This window comes from Procambarus clarkii, chromosome 45 (genome assembly GCF_040958095.1).
Source record: "Procambarus clarkii isolate CNS0578487 chromosome 45, FALCON_Pclarkii_2.0, whole genome shotgun sequence".
NCBI classification, from domain to species: Eukaryota; Metazoa; Arthropoda; class Malacostraca; order Decapoda; family Cambaridae; genus Procambarus; species Procambarus clarkii.
The window spans coordinates 36,540,520-36,558,714 of NC_091194.1; the positions used below are offsets into that span (position 1 = coordinate 36,540,520).

An 18,195-nucleotide genomic window follows, 5' to 3' on the forward strand; every position below is an offset into this window, starting at 1 on the left:
AGGGCGTTGACACCCTCCATTTGTCGACACCCTCCATGTGTTGACGCTCTCCATGTGTCGACACCCCTCCATGTGTCGACGCCCTCTATGTGTCGACACCCTCCATGTGTCGACGCCCTCTATGTGTCGACACCCTCCATGTGTTGACGCTCTCCATGTGTCGACACCCCTCCATGTGTCGACGCCCTCTATGTGTCGACACCCTCCATGTGTCGACGCCCTCCATGTGTCGACGCCCTCTATGTGTCGACACCCTCCATGTTTCGACACCCTCCATGTGTCAACGCCCTCCATGTGTCGACGCCCTCCATGTGTCGACGCCCTCTATGTGTCGACACCCTCCATGTTTCGACGCCCTCCATGTGTCGATACCCCTCCATGTGTCTACACCCTCCATGTGTCTACACCCTCCATGTGTCGACGCTCTTCATGTGTCGACGCTCTCCATGTGTCGACGCCCTCCATGTGTCTACGCGCTCTATGTGTCGACGTCCTCCATGTGTCGACGCCCTCTATGTGTTGATGCCCTCCATGTGTCGATACCCTCCATGTGTCGACACCATTCATGTGTCGACGTCCTCAATGTGTCGACGTCCTCTATGTGTCGACGCCAGCCATGTATCGTCACCCTACGTGTGTCGACGCCCTCTATGTGTCGACGCCCTCCATCTGTCGACACCCTCCATGTGTCGACGTCCTCCATGTGTCGACGCCATTCATGTGTCGACGGCCTCCTTGTGTCGTCGCCCTTCATGTGTCGACGCCCTCTACGTATCGACGCCCTCCTTGCGTCCACGCCCTCCTTGTGTCGACACCCTCCATGTGTCGACGCCCTCTATGTGTCAACGTCCTCCATGTTTCGACGCCCTCCATGTGTCGACGCCCTCCATGTTTCGACGCTCCCCATGTTAAGACGCCATCCATATGTCGAGGTCTTCCATGTGTCGACGTTCTCCATGTGTCGACGTCCTCTACGTGTCGACGCCCTACATGTGTCGACGCCTTCCATGTGTCGACACCATCCATGTGTCGAGCCCTCCATATGTCGACACCTTCCATGTGTCGACGCTCTCAATGTGCCGACATTCCTCCATATGTCGACGCTCTCCATGTGTCAACATCCTTCATGTGTCGACGCTCACCATGTGTCGACACCCCTCCATGTTTCAAACGCCCTCCATGTGTCGACGCCCTCCATGTGTCGACGCCCTCCATGTGTCGACGCCCTCCATGTGTCGACGACCACTATGTGTCGATGCTCTCCATGTGTCGACACCATCCATGTGTCGACGTCCTCGAGGTGTTGATGTCCTCCATCTGTCGACGCTCTCCATCTGTCAACGCCCTCTAAGTGTCGACTCTCTCCATGTGTCGACACCCTACATGTGTCGACGCCGTCCGTGTGTTAACGCCCTCAATGTGTCGACACAATCCATGTGTCGACACCCTCCATGCGTCGACGCCCTCCATGTGTCGACACACCTACATGTGTCGACGCCCTCAATGTGTCGACGTTTTCCATGTGTCGACGTCCTCTATGTGTCGACGTCCTCCATGTGTCGATGCCCTCCATATGCCGACCCCCTCCATGTGTTGACGCCCTCCATGTGTCGACACCCTCCATGCGTCGACACATGAAGGGCGTTGACACCCTCCATGTGTCGACACCCTCCATGTGTTGACGCTCTCCATGTGTCGATACCCCTATATGTGTCGACACCCTCCATGTGCCGACCCTCTCCATGTGTCGACACCTCTCGATGTGTCCACGCCCTCTATGTGTCGACGTTCTCTATGTGTCGACACCCTCCATGTGTCGACGCCTTCTATGTGTAGACGTTCTCCATGTGTCAACGCACTCTATATTTCGACGCCCTCCATGTGTCGATGCCCTACATGTGTAGACACCTCTCCCTGTGTCGAACCCCTCTATATGTTGACGCCCTCTATGTGTCGACACCCTCCATGTGTCGACGCCCTACATGTGTCGACGCCCTCCATGTGTCAACGCCCTCCATGTGTCGACACTCCTCCATGTGTCGACGCCCTCTGTGTGTCGACACCCCACCATGTGTCGACGTCCTCCATGTGTCGACACCCTCCATGTCTCGACGCCCTCCATGTGTCGTCGCCGCTTCATGTGTCGACACCCTCCATGTGTCGACGATCCCATGTGTCGACGCCCTCCATGTGTCGACACCCTCCATGTGTCGACGCCCATGTGTCGACACCCTCCATGTGTCGTATGATACTGCGTAAGTTTTAAAGGGAAGAATAGAAGTAACTGCAAAGGGCCTATTAGCCCATATTTCTTGATGCTTCTATATTGGTGCGGAGTATTGAAGTGGGTGGAATATAGCTGTGCATTAATTGGCTGTTGATTGCTGGTGTTGACTTTTTGATGTGTAGTGCCTCGCAGATGTCAAGCCGCCTGCTATCGCTGTATCTGTCGATGATTTCTGTGTTTTTAGTTAAGAATTCTCTGGTGATGGTCTGGTTGTGGGAAGAGATTATTTGTTCCTTAGTGGACTTCTTAATGGACCCACTTCAAGACTCCGCACCAATATAGAAAAATCAAGAAATATGGGCCAATAGGCCCTTTGCAGTTACTTCCATTCTTTCCTTTAAAACTTACCCAATATCATACCCATTGTTTCGTGTTCTGTCTTGTGTTTTCACCTCATCCAAAACTGTTGTAACATATCACCTCACCCAAATGCAGGGATATAAAATGAAAGCCATATAAATTATTGCACAGTAGGACTCTGTTTAGTGTTTACAGGTTATAGTTGTGTGTGTGTAAACTAAAGTCTTTGAAAATTTAATAAGTTATTACGAAACGCGTTCAAGTGTCGAGTCAGACTAGAAATAAAAATTAATTTTGGAGAATTGATTTTTCAATTATCATCGACAGTGAAAAGAAACATAAGAAATATTTAGAAAATTCGTGTTAGAATTATTAATCTTACTCTTTTGGTCATATTTAATAATATATGTTTACAAGAAAGACTGCTACCAAAATATACTGATATTAAAACGCCCGACCCAGCAGCAAGGAATCTAGCTTTCGCGATAAAATATCGCCAAGATCTGATTCGAAATCAGATACACAAAGCTGAAAATGAAATCAAAGACAACAAAATGCAACTACTTCATGCTACAAACCAATGGAGAAACAGCAACATCGACGAAAACTTCCGTACTCGTATCGAGCAACACCTCGACATCCTCACAGACCGACATCACCTCAGCACTGAAACAAGGATTATCAAGAAACTAACAACATTATATGGAGGACCTATGGCAATTCCACGACCAAGAGACGGCTTCCTGGACCTTGCTGGAATCAACCTCACTGAGGATGAAGTCACTCTCCTAAATCTGGGTATAAACTGTCACGTTATGTCCAGACCGAGTGAGATGGCCCGGAAAGTGGAGTTGGAAATCCTGTTGGACGACATATTCGACCACGAGACACAAAAAAAGGTCACCACCAAAGACACCTTACAAGCAGAACTTATTGCAGAAGGAGGAAAGAATCGAGGCAACTACAGAAGCACCATACTGTCCCCCGAGCTCAAAGCGGCAGCTAAGAGCCTTCGTGAGAACAAGGAGATGTGACAAGTTGCCAATATATGTCATTCTTAAAAAAGACGAATATCTGGCGAAAATAAACCTCATACTCTCTGACCAAACTAAATTCCAAAGGGTAATGAAGGACACTACAGCCGAATTGAAAGCAAAGGTCAACAAATATATCGAAACTGTGACCGCCAAGAAATCCAGACTCCACCTGCCAAAGATCATTGGGGAATACAAACCTGGATACGCGTATGGAAATGTCAAGACACACAAGCCTGGAAACCCACTTCGGCCAATCATCAGCCAGATACCCACTTCGGCCAATCATCAGCCAGATACCCACACCCACGTACAGACAGGCGAAGCGACTCAACGGCTTGCTGACTCCTTTTGTTCCTTGAACCTTCAGCCTGAAGTCCCCAAAGGAATTTGTTGACTTACTGCGGAGAACACGGGCAACAGGGATAAGAGCCTCGTTGGACGTAGAATCGCTGTTTACCAATGTACCTGTGGATGAAACAATCGGGATGATAGCCGACAGAGTGTATCGTGATCCGGCCTGCACTCCTCTTGACATACCAGAAAACATTCTAAGGAAACTACTCCAAGCATGTATTAAAGAGGCACCCTTCTTGAGCCCGGATGGGCACATGTATAAGCAAGTAGATGGGGTCGCCATGGGTTCTCCCCTAGGTGTCCTGTTTGCAAACTTCTACATGGGTACCATCTAACAAAAGGTCTTAGTCAACATGAACTTATAACCGGCCATATGCTGCAGGTATGTTGACGACATTTTTACACAGGTACCTGATGTTAGACATCTGCAGGAGCTGAAGGAGGCATGTGAGCGGAATTTTGTGTTGCATTTTACTTACGAGATGGAGAAGGATGGGAAGCTGCCCTTTCTAGATGTAACAGTCATGGAAAGGAGCGGAGGTTTCCACACTGCAGTCTACACTAAGGAAACAAAAAGAGGAATGTGCCTCATTGCCAACAGTGACTGCCCAGACAGGTACAAGAGGAGTGTTGTTAACGCTTATGTCGACCGTGCTCTCAGCCACAACTCAAGATGGAAGCAAGTCGGTGAAGAACTCTGTAGGGTAAGGCAGGTCCTAGTCAACAACGGCTTCTCCAATGGTTTTGTTGAAGACATCATAAGAAGGAAGGTGGAACGCCATGCATCCTCTGAAGAGACAACTAACACAACACCTATACCCCCTATTAGACTATTTTACAGGAACTTCTTTTCCACAGCTCATAAAACGGAGGAAAGGGTCCTGAAAGATATTGTTAATAGGAACGTTATCCCTACAGATAAAAATCAGAAGATACAATTGACGATTTACAATAAAACCAAAAAAACGGCCAACCTACTCATGAGAAACTCCCCAGACACAAAGCAGAACGCTTTAAAAGAGACCAACGTCGTCTATGGCTTCAAATGCCCACCTGGGGACTGTAAGCCTCAAAGAACTCAGTATATAGGCAAGACAACAACATCTCTTTCCAGGCGATTAACGATGCATAAGCAACAGGGCTCCATTAAGAAACATATAATCTCTTCCCACAACCAGACCATCACCAGAGAAGTCTTAACAAACAACACATAAATAATCGATAGATACAGCGATAGCAGGCGGCTTGATACCTGCGAGGCACTACACATCAAAAAGTCAACACCAGCAATCAATAGTCAATTAATGCACGACTATATTCTACCCACTTCAAGACTTCGCACCAATATAGAAGCATCAAGAAATATGGGCCAATAAGCCCTTTTCAGTTACTTCCATTCTTCCCTTTAAAACGTACCCAATATCATACCCATTGTTTCGTGTTCTGTCTTGTGTTTTCACCTCATCCAAAACTGTTGTAACATATCACCTCACCCAAATGCAGGTATATAAAATGAAAGCCATTTAAATTATAGCATAGTAGGACTCTGTTTAGTGTTTGCAGGTTATAGTTGTGTGTGTGTAAACTAAAGTCTTTGAAAATGTAATAAGTTATTACGAAACGCGTTCAAGTGTCGCGTCAGATTAGAAATAAAAATTAATTTTGGAGAACTGATTTTTCAATTACCATCGACAATGAAAAGAAACATAAGAAATATTGAGAAAATTCGTGTTAGAATTATTAATATTAATATTACTTTTTCGTTCATATTTAATAATATATGTTTACAAGAAAGACTGCTACCAAAATATACTAATATATATATATATATATATATATATATATATATATATATATATATATATATATATATATATATATATATATATATATGTGTGTGTGTGTGTGTGTGTATATCACGAAAATAAACACGTGATTAAGAATGTGACAATGTCAGACCACGGAGGAAAAATGAAACAGGAATTTCCTTAAGTACTTTCGTATATTAAATACATCTTCAGAAGGTCAGATCTTCAGACCTTCTGAAGATGTATTTAATATACGAAAGTACTTAAGGAAATTCCTGTTTCATTTTTCCTCCGTGGTCTGACATTGTCATATATATATATATATATATATATATATATATATATATATATATATATATATATATATATATATATATGTATGTATAATGTTAATAATATATTAAAGGAGAAAAAGAGGATGAACACTCACACTGGACGTTGAGGTTGAGAGCGTTGCTCTGGCCGTCACCCTCCTGGTTACTACCGAGGCAGGTGTACAAGCCACGCATGTCGGCCGTCACGTTGTGGAGGCGCAGGGTGGTGTTGGTCGCCTGCGGCCCCCACTCCGCCCGTCGCAGCGGTCGCCCCTGCACCCAGAGAGAGAAATATTCGTTTAACTTCTCAAAATTAGTGACCTCGGGCCAGATTTACGAAGTAGTTACGCAAGCCTTTACGAACCTGTCCATCTTTTCTCAAAATTGGCGGCTGTGTTTACAATTATTGAACAGTTAATGAGCTCCGAAGCACCAGGAGGCTGTTTATAACAGTAGCAAATGTTGATTGCGAAATTTTCAGGCTAGTAAATTGTTCAATATATGTAACCAAAGCCGTCAAAGATAGTCAAGATGTACACGTTCGTAACTATTTGCGTAAGGGCTTTGTGAATCCGGGTCCAGGTTTTGGGTTTTGCAAATATAATTTTAGTTTAACGTGTGTCGATGTGTGTAGCCAATTGGGTTGGAGTACGTGTAAGTGTTCTAATCGCTACATGTGCAAACATACATGCGCAAATATTTACAAGTTCAAAAACACACACACACACACACACACACACACACACACACACACACACACACACACACACACACACACACACACACACACACACACACACACACACACACACACCAACCCCTGTCAGCCACCCTCATTAAGTACCCACCTAATGAACACTCCCCCCACTCACCCCCCTCCTCCCACTCACTCCTCCCCCCCACCCAGGATCTCCCTTCTCCCCCATCCCCCAAGCCCTCCCTTCTCCCACATGCCCTCCCGTCTCTCCCACCCACAATCCCTCCGTTCTCCCCTGCCCCCCTAAGCCCCTCCACCCCACCTAAGTCTTCCCCTCTCCACCACTCCCCAAACCCCCCCCCCCCCTCTTCCTCACCCACCTCAGCCTTCCCTTTACCCCCAAGGTTGTTGGGCCGGACGGAATCTCACCATGGGTATTGAAAGAGTGTGCAGGAGCACTTTGTTTGCCACTCTCCATTGTGTATAGTAGGTCACTGGAAACGGGAGACCTACCAGAAATATGGAAGACGGCTAATGTAGTCACAATATACAAAAAGGGTGACAGACACGAGGCACTGAACTACAGGCCAGTGTTCTTAACTTGTATACCATGCAAGTTGATGGAGAAGATCGTGAGAAAAAACCTAGTAACACATCTGGAGGGAAGGGACTTCGTGACAACCCATCAGCATGGGTTCAGGGAGGGTAAATCTTGCCTTACAGGCTTATTTGAATTCTACGATCAGGTGATAAAGATTAAGCAAGAAAGAGAAGGATGGGCGGACTGCATTTTTTTTTGACTGTCGGAAAGCTTTTGACACAGTACCCCATAAAAGGCTGATGCATAAGTTGGAGAAACCGGCAGGAGTAACTGGTAGGGCGCTCCAGTGGATGAGGGAGTACCTAAGCAATAGGAAGCAGAGAGTTACAGTGAGGGGGTGAGACCTCAGATTGGCGTGAAGTCACCAGTGGAGTCCCACAGGGCTCTGTGCTTGGACCTATCCTGTTTCTGATATACGTAAATGATCTCCAGAGGGTATAGACTAATTCCTCACAATGTTTGCTGACGACGCCAAAATTATGAGAAGGATTAAGACAGAGGAGGACAGCTTGAGGCTTCAAGAAGAGTTGGACAAGCTGCAGGAATGGTCGAACAAATGATTGTTAGAGTTTAACCCAAGCAAATGTAATGTAATGAAGATAGGTGTAGGGAGCAGGAGACCAGATACATGGTATCATTTGGGAGATGAAATCCTGCAAGAGTCAGAGAGAGAGAAAGGCCTGGGGGTTGATATCACGCCAGACCTGTCCCCAGAAGCTCATATCAGGAGGATAACATCAGCGGCATATGCCAGTTTGGCTTATATAAGAACGGCCTTTAGAAATTTGTGTAAGGAATCTTTCAGAACATTATATACCACATATGTTAGACCAATCCTGGAGTATGCGGCTCCAGCATGGAGTCCATATCTAGTCAAGCATAAGACTAAACTTGAAAAGGTTGAAAGGTTTGCCACCAGACTAGTACCCGAACTGAAGGGTATGAGCTACGAGGAGAGACTACGGGAATTAAACCTCACGTCACTGGGAGACAGAAGAGTTAGAGGGGACATGATCACCGCATACAAGATTCTCAAAGGAATTGATTGGGTAGATAAAGACAGACTTTTTAACACAAGGGGCACACGCACTAGGGGACACAGGTGGAAATTTAGTGCCCAAATGAGCCATAGAGACGTTAAAAAGAATTTTTTCAGTGTCAGAGTAGTAGACAAATGGAATGCATTAGGAAGTGATGTGGTGGAGGCTGACTTCATACACAGCTTCAAGTGTAGATATGATAGAGCCCAATACGCTCAGGAACCTGTACACCTGTTGATCGACGGTTGAGAGGCGGGACCAAAGAGCCAGAGCTCAACCCCCGCAAGCACAATTAGGTAAGTACACACACACACACACCCCGTGTAGTGCCTTACTTATATAGTATACAAGGTTCCGAAGGATTCCTTACACAGGTTTCTGAAGGCAGTTCTGATGCCTTCAGAAACCTGGCTGGACTGATGCCTTCAGTTCAGGCTCGACTGATGCCTTCAGTTCAGGCTGGACTGATGCCTTCAGTTCAGGCTGGACTGATGCCTTCAGTTCAGGCTGGACTGATGCCTTCAGTTCAGGCTGGACTGATGCCTTCAGTTCAGGCTCGACTGATGCCTTCAGTTCAGGCTCGACTGATGCCTTCAGTTCAGGCTTGACTGATGCCTTCAGTTCAGGCTCGACTGATGCCTTCAGTTCAGGCTCGACTGATGCCTTCAGTTCAGGCTCGACTGATGCCTTCAGTTCAGGCTGAACTCGTATGCGAGTCCAGCCTCGCATACGCCGCCGATACGAACGCATTCGGGTGGGTTATGGGTTGTGATTTCGCTATGTGTAACCTGTAATGTCATTGTATTCTATAAATATTTCAGTGTTTCTGGTCATTATATCTTAGAGCTGGAGGTCAAGGGGTGGGAGAGGGCGAGTCAACATCCCTCACACTTGCCTAACAATAATCTGAAGTATTGAATGTTACAATGACATGAGTTATTGTTCATTATTCATTTGGCCAGATGGACATCGAAGGCTGAAGAGATTGGTGAACAAAAAATTGGCCAATTCATTTGTCTCATACTTTTTCGTGACGTCAGAAAGTTTAGTGATCCAAGATTTTAAGGTCCGGGTGACTGAAGCTTTCTGACATCATGAGGCATCATCAGACTACTGAACCACCCAGTGTCTGATACCCTGACCGTCCCCCCACCTCGACGCTCCTCTCACCAGGGCAGTAACGACAGTATGGCTCGTTACTGTGCATATTGCTAATGAGACTTACGTTGTGAAACCAGGTGACGTTATAGACCTTAGGATTGGCCTTGAGGTGACAGGTGAAGGTGACAGAGCCGCCCTCACGAACACCGGCCTCGCCCCCTCCTCCTCCTCCCCCGCTGACGCTGAGGGTGGCCACCGGCACGACTGTGGACACACACACACACACACATACAGTAAACAACATGGAACCAAATATTTCACCTGCAAACTATTGAGTTTAAAACTTACTTTGTGATTCAGAAACCATGTATCAGAGATACTTTGGCTATTAGGCCCATTGCAGTTTATCATCTTCGATGTTATAAAGATGGCGGGGCAGTATGCTGGTCGTCCCATGTTGGTGCTGAAGACGGTAGACAGTAACAAGGTGATAGCTGGCTGTTGGTACTTGACTGAATTAGTGTGATGTGCAGCGCCTCGCCGACGGCCACTCTTCTACTGTTGCATCTGGTGATTATTTCAGTGTTGCAATCGACAGATACAGTGACAGATAATTGGACACGAGCAAGGCACTGCACATGAGATAATCCCAGCCAGTCATCAACAGTCTCCTGCCACAATGTCACTCCCCCAATCTGGACACCAAGGTGCAACTTGCAACATACTCTCTCAGCAAACTTTAAACACAGGAGACGGGTAACCTGTGGTGATCCTATTGGCCACATGGGACACTTCGTCTCTCTTTAGGTTATGTATTGTGAACCTTCAGCCAAACTGTAGTCACTTGTTTTCTGCCTCTGAGATGGTAAACAAAACGAATTCTCTCAGCATCATGTTGTACTAAAACAGAAAAATTGCTTTTGGAAGGATGATATTTCATCTTCATTTTTAGATGCAAACCATAATATATATATATATATAAAAGATCCAGCTCTAGAGTCATTGAACTCAACCATGCAGTCATACCCAATATAATGTCTTCAGAAAAGACACACACACACACACACACACACACACACACACACACACACACACACACACACACACACACACACACACACACACACACAAACAAACACACACACACACACACACACACACACACACACACACACACACACACACACACACGCACACACACACACACACACAGCCCACACACAGTTGAAGCCCCCATAGGAATGAGTGACCACAGTGTACTGACCTTTGAGTACTTGGTGGAGGTAGGGATAACCTATCCAAGGATGGGAGTGGAGGGGAAAAGACTGAATTACCGAAGAGGAAAATATGACGAGATGAGGAACTTCCTCAGGGGAATACCATGGGAAACAGAACTTAGAGACAAGAATGTGCAGGTCATGATGGATATTGTCACCCAAAAGTGCCAGGAAGCTGCAGACAGGTTTATCCCCGTCCAAAAGGAGAAAAACGAAAAACAACAGAAAAACCCATAGTTCAACCAGGAATGTAAGGTAGCGAAACAACTGAGTAAAAGAACATGGAGAAACTACAGAAATAACAGAACACCAGAGAGCAGGGAGAGATACCAGAGGGCCAGAAATGAGTACATCAGAGTGAGGAGGGAAGCAGAGAGACAGTTTGAAAATGACATCGCGAGTAAAGCCAAGACCCAACCAAAGCTGCTCCACAGCCACATCAGGAGGAAAACAGCAGTGAAGGAACAAGTGATGAAGCTGCGGAAAGGGGAGAACAGATACACAGAGAATGACAAGGAGGTGTGTGAAGAACTCAACAAGAGATTCCAGGAGGTCTTCACAATAGAACAAGGAGAAGCCCCTGCACTAAATGAGGAGGCGGCAAACCAAGCAACCTTGGAGGAATTTGACCTCACCAGTGATGAGGTCAAAAGGTGTCTGCTGGAGCTGGATGTGACAAAGGCTGTTGGGCCTGACAGAATCTCACCATGGATACTAAAGGAAGGTGCAGAAGCACTAAGTGTGCCACTCTCTATGGTGTATAACAGGTCACTGGAAACAGGAGACTTACCAGAAAGTTGGAAGACAGCTAACGTGGTCCCAATATACAAAAAGGGTGACAGGCAAGAGGCACTGAATTACAGGCCAGTTTCCTTAACTTGTATACCATGCAAGGTGCTGGAGAAGATCGTGAGGAAAAGGCTCGTAGAGCATCTGGAGGGAAATAACTTTGTAACGCACCACCAACATGGGTTCAGAGATGGTAAATCGTGCCTCACAGGTTTAATAGAATTTTATGACCAGGCAACGAAAATTAGGCAGGAAAGAGAAGGGTGGGCCGACTGCATTTTCCTGGATTGCCAAAAAGCCTTTGACACAGTACCCCATAAAAGGCTGTTAAAAAAGTTGGAGCAACAGGCAGGAGTAAAAGGGAAGGTGCTCCAGTGGATAAGGGAGTACTTAAGCAACAGGAAACAGCGAGTAACGGTGAGGGGGGAGACATCAGAGTTGAGAGATGTCACCAGCGGAGTCCCACAGGGCTCTGAACTTGGACCCATCCTGTTTCTAATATATGTGAACGATCTTCCAGAGGGTATAGACTCATTCCTCTCGATGTTTGCTGATGATGCAAAAATTATGAGAAGAATCAAGACGGACGAAGATAGACAGAGACTACAGGATGACCTGGATAAACTGGAGGAATGGTCTAGAAAATGGCTGCTGAAGTTCAACTCGGGAAAGTGTAAGGTGATGAAATTAGGCGAAGGGAGCAGGAGGCTGAACACAAGGTATCATCTGGGAGGGGAAATCCTGCAAGAATCAAATAGAGAGAAGGATCTGGGGGTTGATATCACACCGAACCTGTCTCCAGAGGCCCACATCAAAAGGATATCATCAGCGGCATATGCTAGACTGGCCAACATAAGAACTGCCTTCAGAAACTTGTGTAAGGAATCTTTCAGAACCCTGTATACCACTTATGTAAGACCAATCCTGGAGTATGCAGCTCCAGCCTGGAGTCCATACCTAGTTAAACACATGACAAAGTTAGAGAAGATTCAGCGGTATGCCACCAGGCTCGTCCCGGAACTGAGAGGATTGAGCTACGAGGAAAGGCTAAGGGAGCTGAACCTCACATCCCTGGAAATCAGAAGAGTAAGGGGAGACATGATAACCACCTACAAAATTCTCAGGGGAATTGACAGGGTGGACAAAGACAAACTCTTCAGCACGGGTGGGACACGAACAAGGGAACACAGGTGGAAACTTAGTACCCAGATGAGCCACAGAGACGTTAGAAAGAATTTTGTCAGTGTCAGAGTAGTTAATAAATGGAATGCATTAGGCAGTGATGTGGTGGAGGCTGACTCCATACACAGTTTCAAATGTAGATATGATAGAGCCCAGTAGGCTCAGGAATCTGTACACCAGTTGATTGACAGTTGAGAGGCGGGACCAAAGAGCCAAAGCTCAACCCCCGCAAGCACAATTAGGTGAGTACAATTAGGTGAGTACACACACACACACACACACACACACACACACACACTTCAACAGACACACACAAATACACATACAAAAAACATTAATAATATTCTTTATCATCGTGACGATGGTGGAAGGTAGATACAACATAAATGTTAGATATTTACTTAACACATATGTTGAATCTAACTTCCACTATCGTCTCAATGGTTTCAACGTCTTCTGCACCCCGTGTAGTGCCCACACCCTCCCCTGCACCCCGTGTAGTGCCCACACCCTCCACTGCAACCCGTGTAGTGCCCACACCCTCCCCTACACCCCGTGTAGTGTCCACACCCGCCCCAGCACCCCGTGTAGTGCTCACACCCTCCCCTGCACCCTGTGTAGTGCTCACACCCGCCCCTGCACCCTGTGTAGTGCCCACACCCTGCCCTGCACCCTGTGTAGTGCCCATACCCTCCCCTGCACCCTGTGTAGTGCCCACTCCCTGCCCTGCACCCTGTGTAGTGCCCATACCCTCCCCTGCACCCCGTGTAGTGCCCACACCCTGCCCTGCACCCTGTGTAGTGCCCATACCCTCTCCTGCACCCTGTGTAGTGCCCACACCCTGCCCTGCACCCCGTGTAGTGCCCACACCCTGCCCTGCACGCTGTGTAGTGCCCACACCCTCTCCTGCACCCCGTGTAGTGCCCACACCCTGCCCTGCACCCTGTGTAGTGCCCACACCCTCTCCTGCACCCTGTGTAGTGCCCACACCCTGCCCTGCACCCTGTGTAGTGCCCACACTCTCCCCTACACTCCGTGTAGTGCCCAGACCCTCCCCTGCACCCCGTGTAGTGTCCACACCCTCCCCTGCACCCTTTGTAGTGCCCACACCCTCTCCTGCACCCCGTGTAGTGCCCACACCCTCCCCTGCACCCTTTGTAGTGCCCACACCCGCCCCTACACACCGTGTAGTGCCCACACCTGCCCCTGCACCCCGTGTAGTGCCCACACCGGCTCCTGCACCCCGTGTAGTGCCCACACCTGCCCCTGTACCCCGTGTAGAGCCCACACCGGCTCCTGCACCCCGTGTAGTGCCCACACCTACCCCTGCACCCCGTGTAGTGCCCACACCCTCCCCTGCACCCTTCGTAGTGCCCACACCTGCCCCTGCACCCTTTGTAGTGCCTACACCTGGCTCCTGCACCCCGTGCAGTGCCCACACCCTCCCCTGCACCCCGTGTAGTGCACACACCTGGCTCCTGCACCCTTTGTAGTGCTCACACCTGCCCCTGCACCCCGTGTAGTGCCCACACCTACCCCTGCACCCTTTGTAGTGCCTACACCTGGCTCCTGCACCCCGTGTAGTGCCCACACCCTCCCCTGCACACCGTGTAGTGCACACACCTGGCTTCTGCCTCCCGTGTAGTGCCCACACCCACCCCTGCACCCCGTGTAGTGCCCACACCCGCCCCTGCACCCCGTGTAGTGCCCACACCCGCCCCTGCACCCCGTGTAGTGCCCACACCGGCTCCTGCACCCTTTGTAGTGCCCACACCTGCCCCTGCACCCCGTGTAGAACCCTCACCTGCCCCTGCACCCCGTGTAGTGGCCACACCTGCCCCTGCACCCCGTGTAGTGCCCACACCTGCCCCTGCACTCCGTGTAGTGCCCACACCTGCCCCTGCACCCCGTGTAGTGGTCACACCTGCCCCTGCACCCCGTGTAGTGCCCACACCCGCCCCTGCACCCCGTGTAATGCCCACACCGGCTCCTGCACCCCGTGTAGTGCCCACACTTGCCCCTGCACCCCGTGTAGAACCCACACCTGGCTCCTGCACCCCGTGTAGTGCCCACACCTGTCCCTGCACCCCGTGTAGTGCCCACACCTGCCCCTGCACCCCGTGTAGTGCCCACACCTGTCCCTGCACCCCGTGTAGTGCCCACACCTGCCCCTGCACCCCGTGTAGTGCCCACACCGGCTCCTGCACCCCGTGTAGTGCCCACACCTGCCCCTGCACCCCGTGTAGTGCCCACACCTGGCTCCTGCACCCCGTGTAGTGCCCACACCTGGCTCCAGCACCCCGTGTGTTGCCCACACCGGGCTCCTGCACCCCGTGTAGTGCCCACACCTGGCTCCTGCACCCCGTGTAGTGCCCACACCTGGCTCCTGCACCTCGTGTAGTGCCCACACCTGGCTTCTGCACCCCGTGTGTTGCCCACACCTGGCTCCTGCACCCCGTGTAGTGCCCACACCTGCCCCTGCACCCCGTGTAGTGCCCACACCCGCCCCTGCACCCCGTGTAGTGCCCACACCGGCTCCTGCACCCCGTGTAGTGCCCACACCTGCCCCTGCACCCCGTGTAGAACCCACACCTGGCTCCTGCACCCCGTGTAGTGCCCACACCTGCCCCTTCACCCCGTGTAGTGCCCACACCTGCCCCTGCCCTCCGTGTAGTGCCCACACCGGGCTCCTGCACCCCGTGTAGTGCCCACACCTGTCCCTGCACCCCGTGTATTACCCACACCCTTCCCTTCACCCCGTGTAGTGCCCACACCTGCCCCTGCACTCCGTGTAGTGCCCACACCTGGCTCCTGCACCCCGTGTGTTGCCCACACCTGGCTCCTGCACCCCGTGTAGTGCCCACACCTGGCTCCTGCACCCCGTGTAGTGCCCACACCTGGCTCCTGCACCCCGTGTGTTGCCCACACCTGGCTCCTGCACCCCGTGTAGTGCCCACACCTGGCTCCTACACCCCGTGTAGTGCCCACACCTGGCTCCTGCACCCCGTGTAGTGCCCACACCTGGCTCCTGCACCCCGTGTAGTGCCCACACCTGGCTCCTGCACCCCGTGTAGTGCCCACACCTGGCTCCTGCACCCCGTGTAGTTCCCACACCTGGCTCCTGCACCCCGTGTAGTGCCCACACCCGCCCTTCATCCTCCTCTACTCCCCCATTTATGACTGTGTTCCTCTCTCCTTATATTTACCTTCGTCTCCATCTGGGTGTGAGTCTTTCCTCGTCTCCGAGGAGGGCAACACCCGCCCTGTGTCATACATGTCTTGTGTGCCTCAGAGCGCGGGTCACCCAACTCCTGGCGTGTTCACAGAGCCGTCCAGAAGCATGTCTTGTGGGCCTCAGAGCGGGTCACCCAACTCCTGGCGTGTTCACAGAGCCGTCCAGAAGAGGTTGTAAGTCCCATTAGGATACCAGTTGTGTGTCTTGGAGCCTCGCTTAATGTGGTTATCTCTGTAGCTCACCTGATAGAGTAATCGCCTTTCGTGCTTGGGGTCGGCTGTATCTAATAGACCAAGTTGTCTAATAAGCCGAATTGTCCAGTTGGCACTTTTTTTCATCTATTGCACCTGTTCACTTTGTAGTAAATGGATAGTCAGGAGCTAGATAATTGTTGTAGGCTCCATCTGCTAGAAGGCCAATTCTGGGCTGACTTTGGGCCTTGATAAGTATAATTGTGGCCAGCTACGGGTACTTAAGGCTCTAGTAACGGCACTCTCACACACACTTGTCCGTTATTAACAGTGATGTTATTCTTTGTATCAGTAATAATATTATTTGACATTTAATAATTCATAATTAATAAGTCAGAGTTATGGCACATAACCTTAACTGTAGGTCATCATCACAGTTGCCTTCATATATTTTATGTTGAAGTCTCATAAAGTTTTCGTCGGCTTCTTACCCTCAATCTATGTAGAAAAGCTATGGAATTTATTGCCAGTTCCCTAGCAATATACATTCTGGATGATACGATAAACGAAATATTGCTTGTATTTCAGAATAAACATCTATCATACATACTTTTTCAATAACAAAATGTGAACATTAAGTCTGCATCAGGGTAGACGCGTGACCGGTTTGTTGTCTACACAGAACATTATATACTAGTATGGCCAGGAAATCCAAATTGGTGGTCAGTACTCAAGGAGATATATATTTTTCATGTTGTAAAGGACTATTAAATGCCTCATAACTTCTAGCTTGTCAGCGACGCCCTCACCCACACACACACACACACACACACACACACATACACACACACACACACACACACACACACACACACACACACACACACACACACACACACACACACACACACAAACACAGGTGTACAGGTGAGTACACACACAAGATAGGTGTAGGGAGCAGAAGACCAGATACAAGATATCATTTGGGAGATGAAATACTTCAAGAGTCAGAGAGAGAGAAAGACCTGGGGGTTGATATCACGCCAGACCTGTCCCCTGAAGCTCATATCAAGAGGATAACATCAGCGGCATATGCCAGGTTGGCTAACATAAGAACGGCCTTTAGAAACTTGTGTAACGAATCTTTCAGAATATTATATACCACATATGTCAGACCAATCCTGGAGTATGCGGCTCTAGTATGGAGTCCATACCTAGTCAAGCATAAGACTAAACTGGAAAAGGTTGAAAGGTTTGCCACCAGACTAGTACCCGAGCTGAGAGGTATAAGCTACGAGGAGAGACTACGGGAATTAAACCTCACTTCGTTGGAAGACAATAGAGTTAGGGGGGACATGATCACCATATTCAAGATTCTCAAGGGAATCGACAGGGTTGATAAAGACAGGCTATTTAACACAAGGAGCACACGCACTAGGGGACACAGGTGAAAACTGAGTGCCCAAATGAGCCACAGAGATATTAGAAAGAACTTTTTTTGTGTCAGAGTGGTTGACAAATGGAATGCATTAGGAAGTGATGTGGTGGAGGCTGACTCCATACACAGTTTCAAGTTTAGATATGATTGAGCCTAGTAGGCTCAGGAACCTGTACACCTGTTGTTTGACGGTTGAGAGGCGGAACCCAAGAGCCAGAGCTCAACCCCCGCAAGCACAATTAGGTGAGTACATACACACACACACACACACACACAGCAAAGGTGAGAAGCAGGAGGGAGTGGAGGAAGTACAGAAGACAAAGAACAGAGGACAACAGGATTAGATGTAACAGAGCTAGAAATGATTACATTAACATAAGACGAGTGTCGGAAAGAAATTATGAGAATGATATTGCAGTCAAAGCGAAAAAGCAACATAAATTACTACATAGCCATATAAGAAGGAAGATGTCGGTAAATGACCAAGTGACAAGACTGAGGAAAACAGAAGGGTCATATACAGAAAGCGACAAGGAAATCTGCG

At 48.9% G+C, this 18,195-nt stretch overlaps 3 protein-coding genes across 3 annotated transcripts; 2 read left to right on the plus strand and 1 right to left on the minus strand.

Annotated features, from left to right (window-relative positions):
• Positions 1-309: 309 nt before the first annotated feature.
• Positions 310-912, plus strand: LOC138350343 (keratin-associated protein 10-8-like). Its single transcript, XM_069300969.1, has one exon. It carries the CDS (start codon positions 310-312, stop codon positions 910-912), a length of 603 nt encoding a protein of 200 aa, XP_069157070.1.
• A 778-nt stretch (positions 913-1,690) lies between these two features.
• LOC138350344 (keratin-associated protein 10-10-like) lies at positions 1,691-2,266 on the plus strand. The gene has a single exon (XM_069300970.1). It carries the CDS (start codon positions 1,691-1,693, stop codon positions 2,264-2,266), a length of 576 nt encoding a protein of 191 aa, XP_069157071.1.
• Positions 2,267-8,837: 6,571 nt separating this feature from the next.
• On the minus strand, positions 8,838-9,188 carry LOC138350345 (large ribosomal subunit protein eL29-like). Its single transcript, XM_069300971.1, has one exon. It carries the CDS (start codon positions 9,186-9,188, stop codon positions 8,838-8,840), a length of 351 nt encoding a protein of 116 aa, XP_069157072.1.
• Between the last annotated feature and the right edge of the window lie 9,007 nt (positions 9,189-18,195).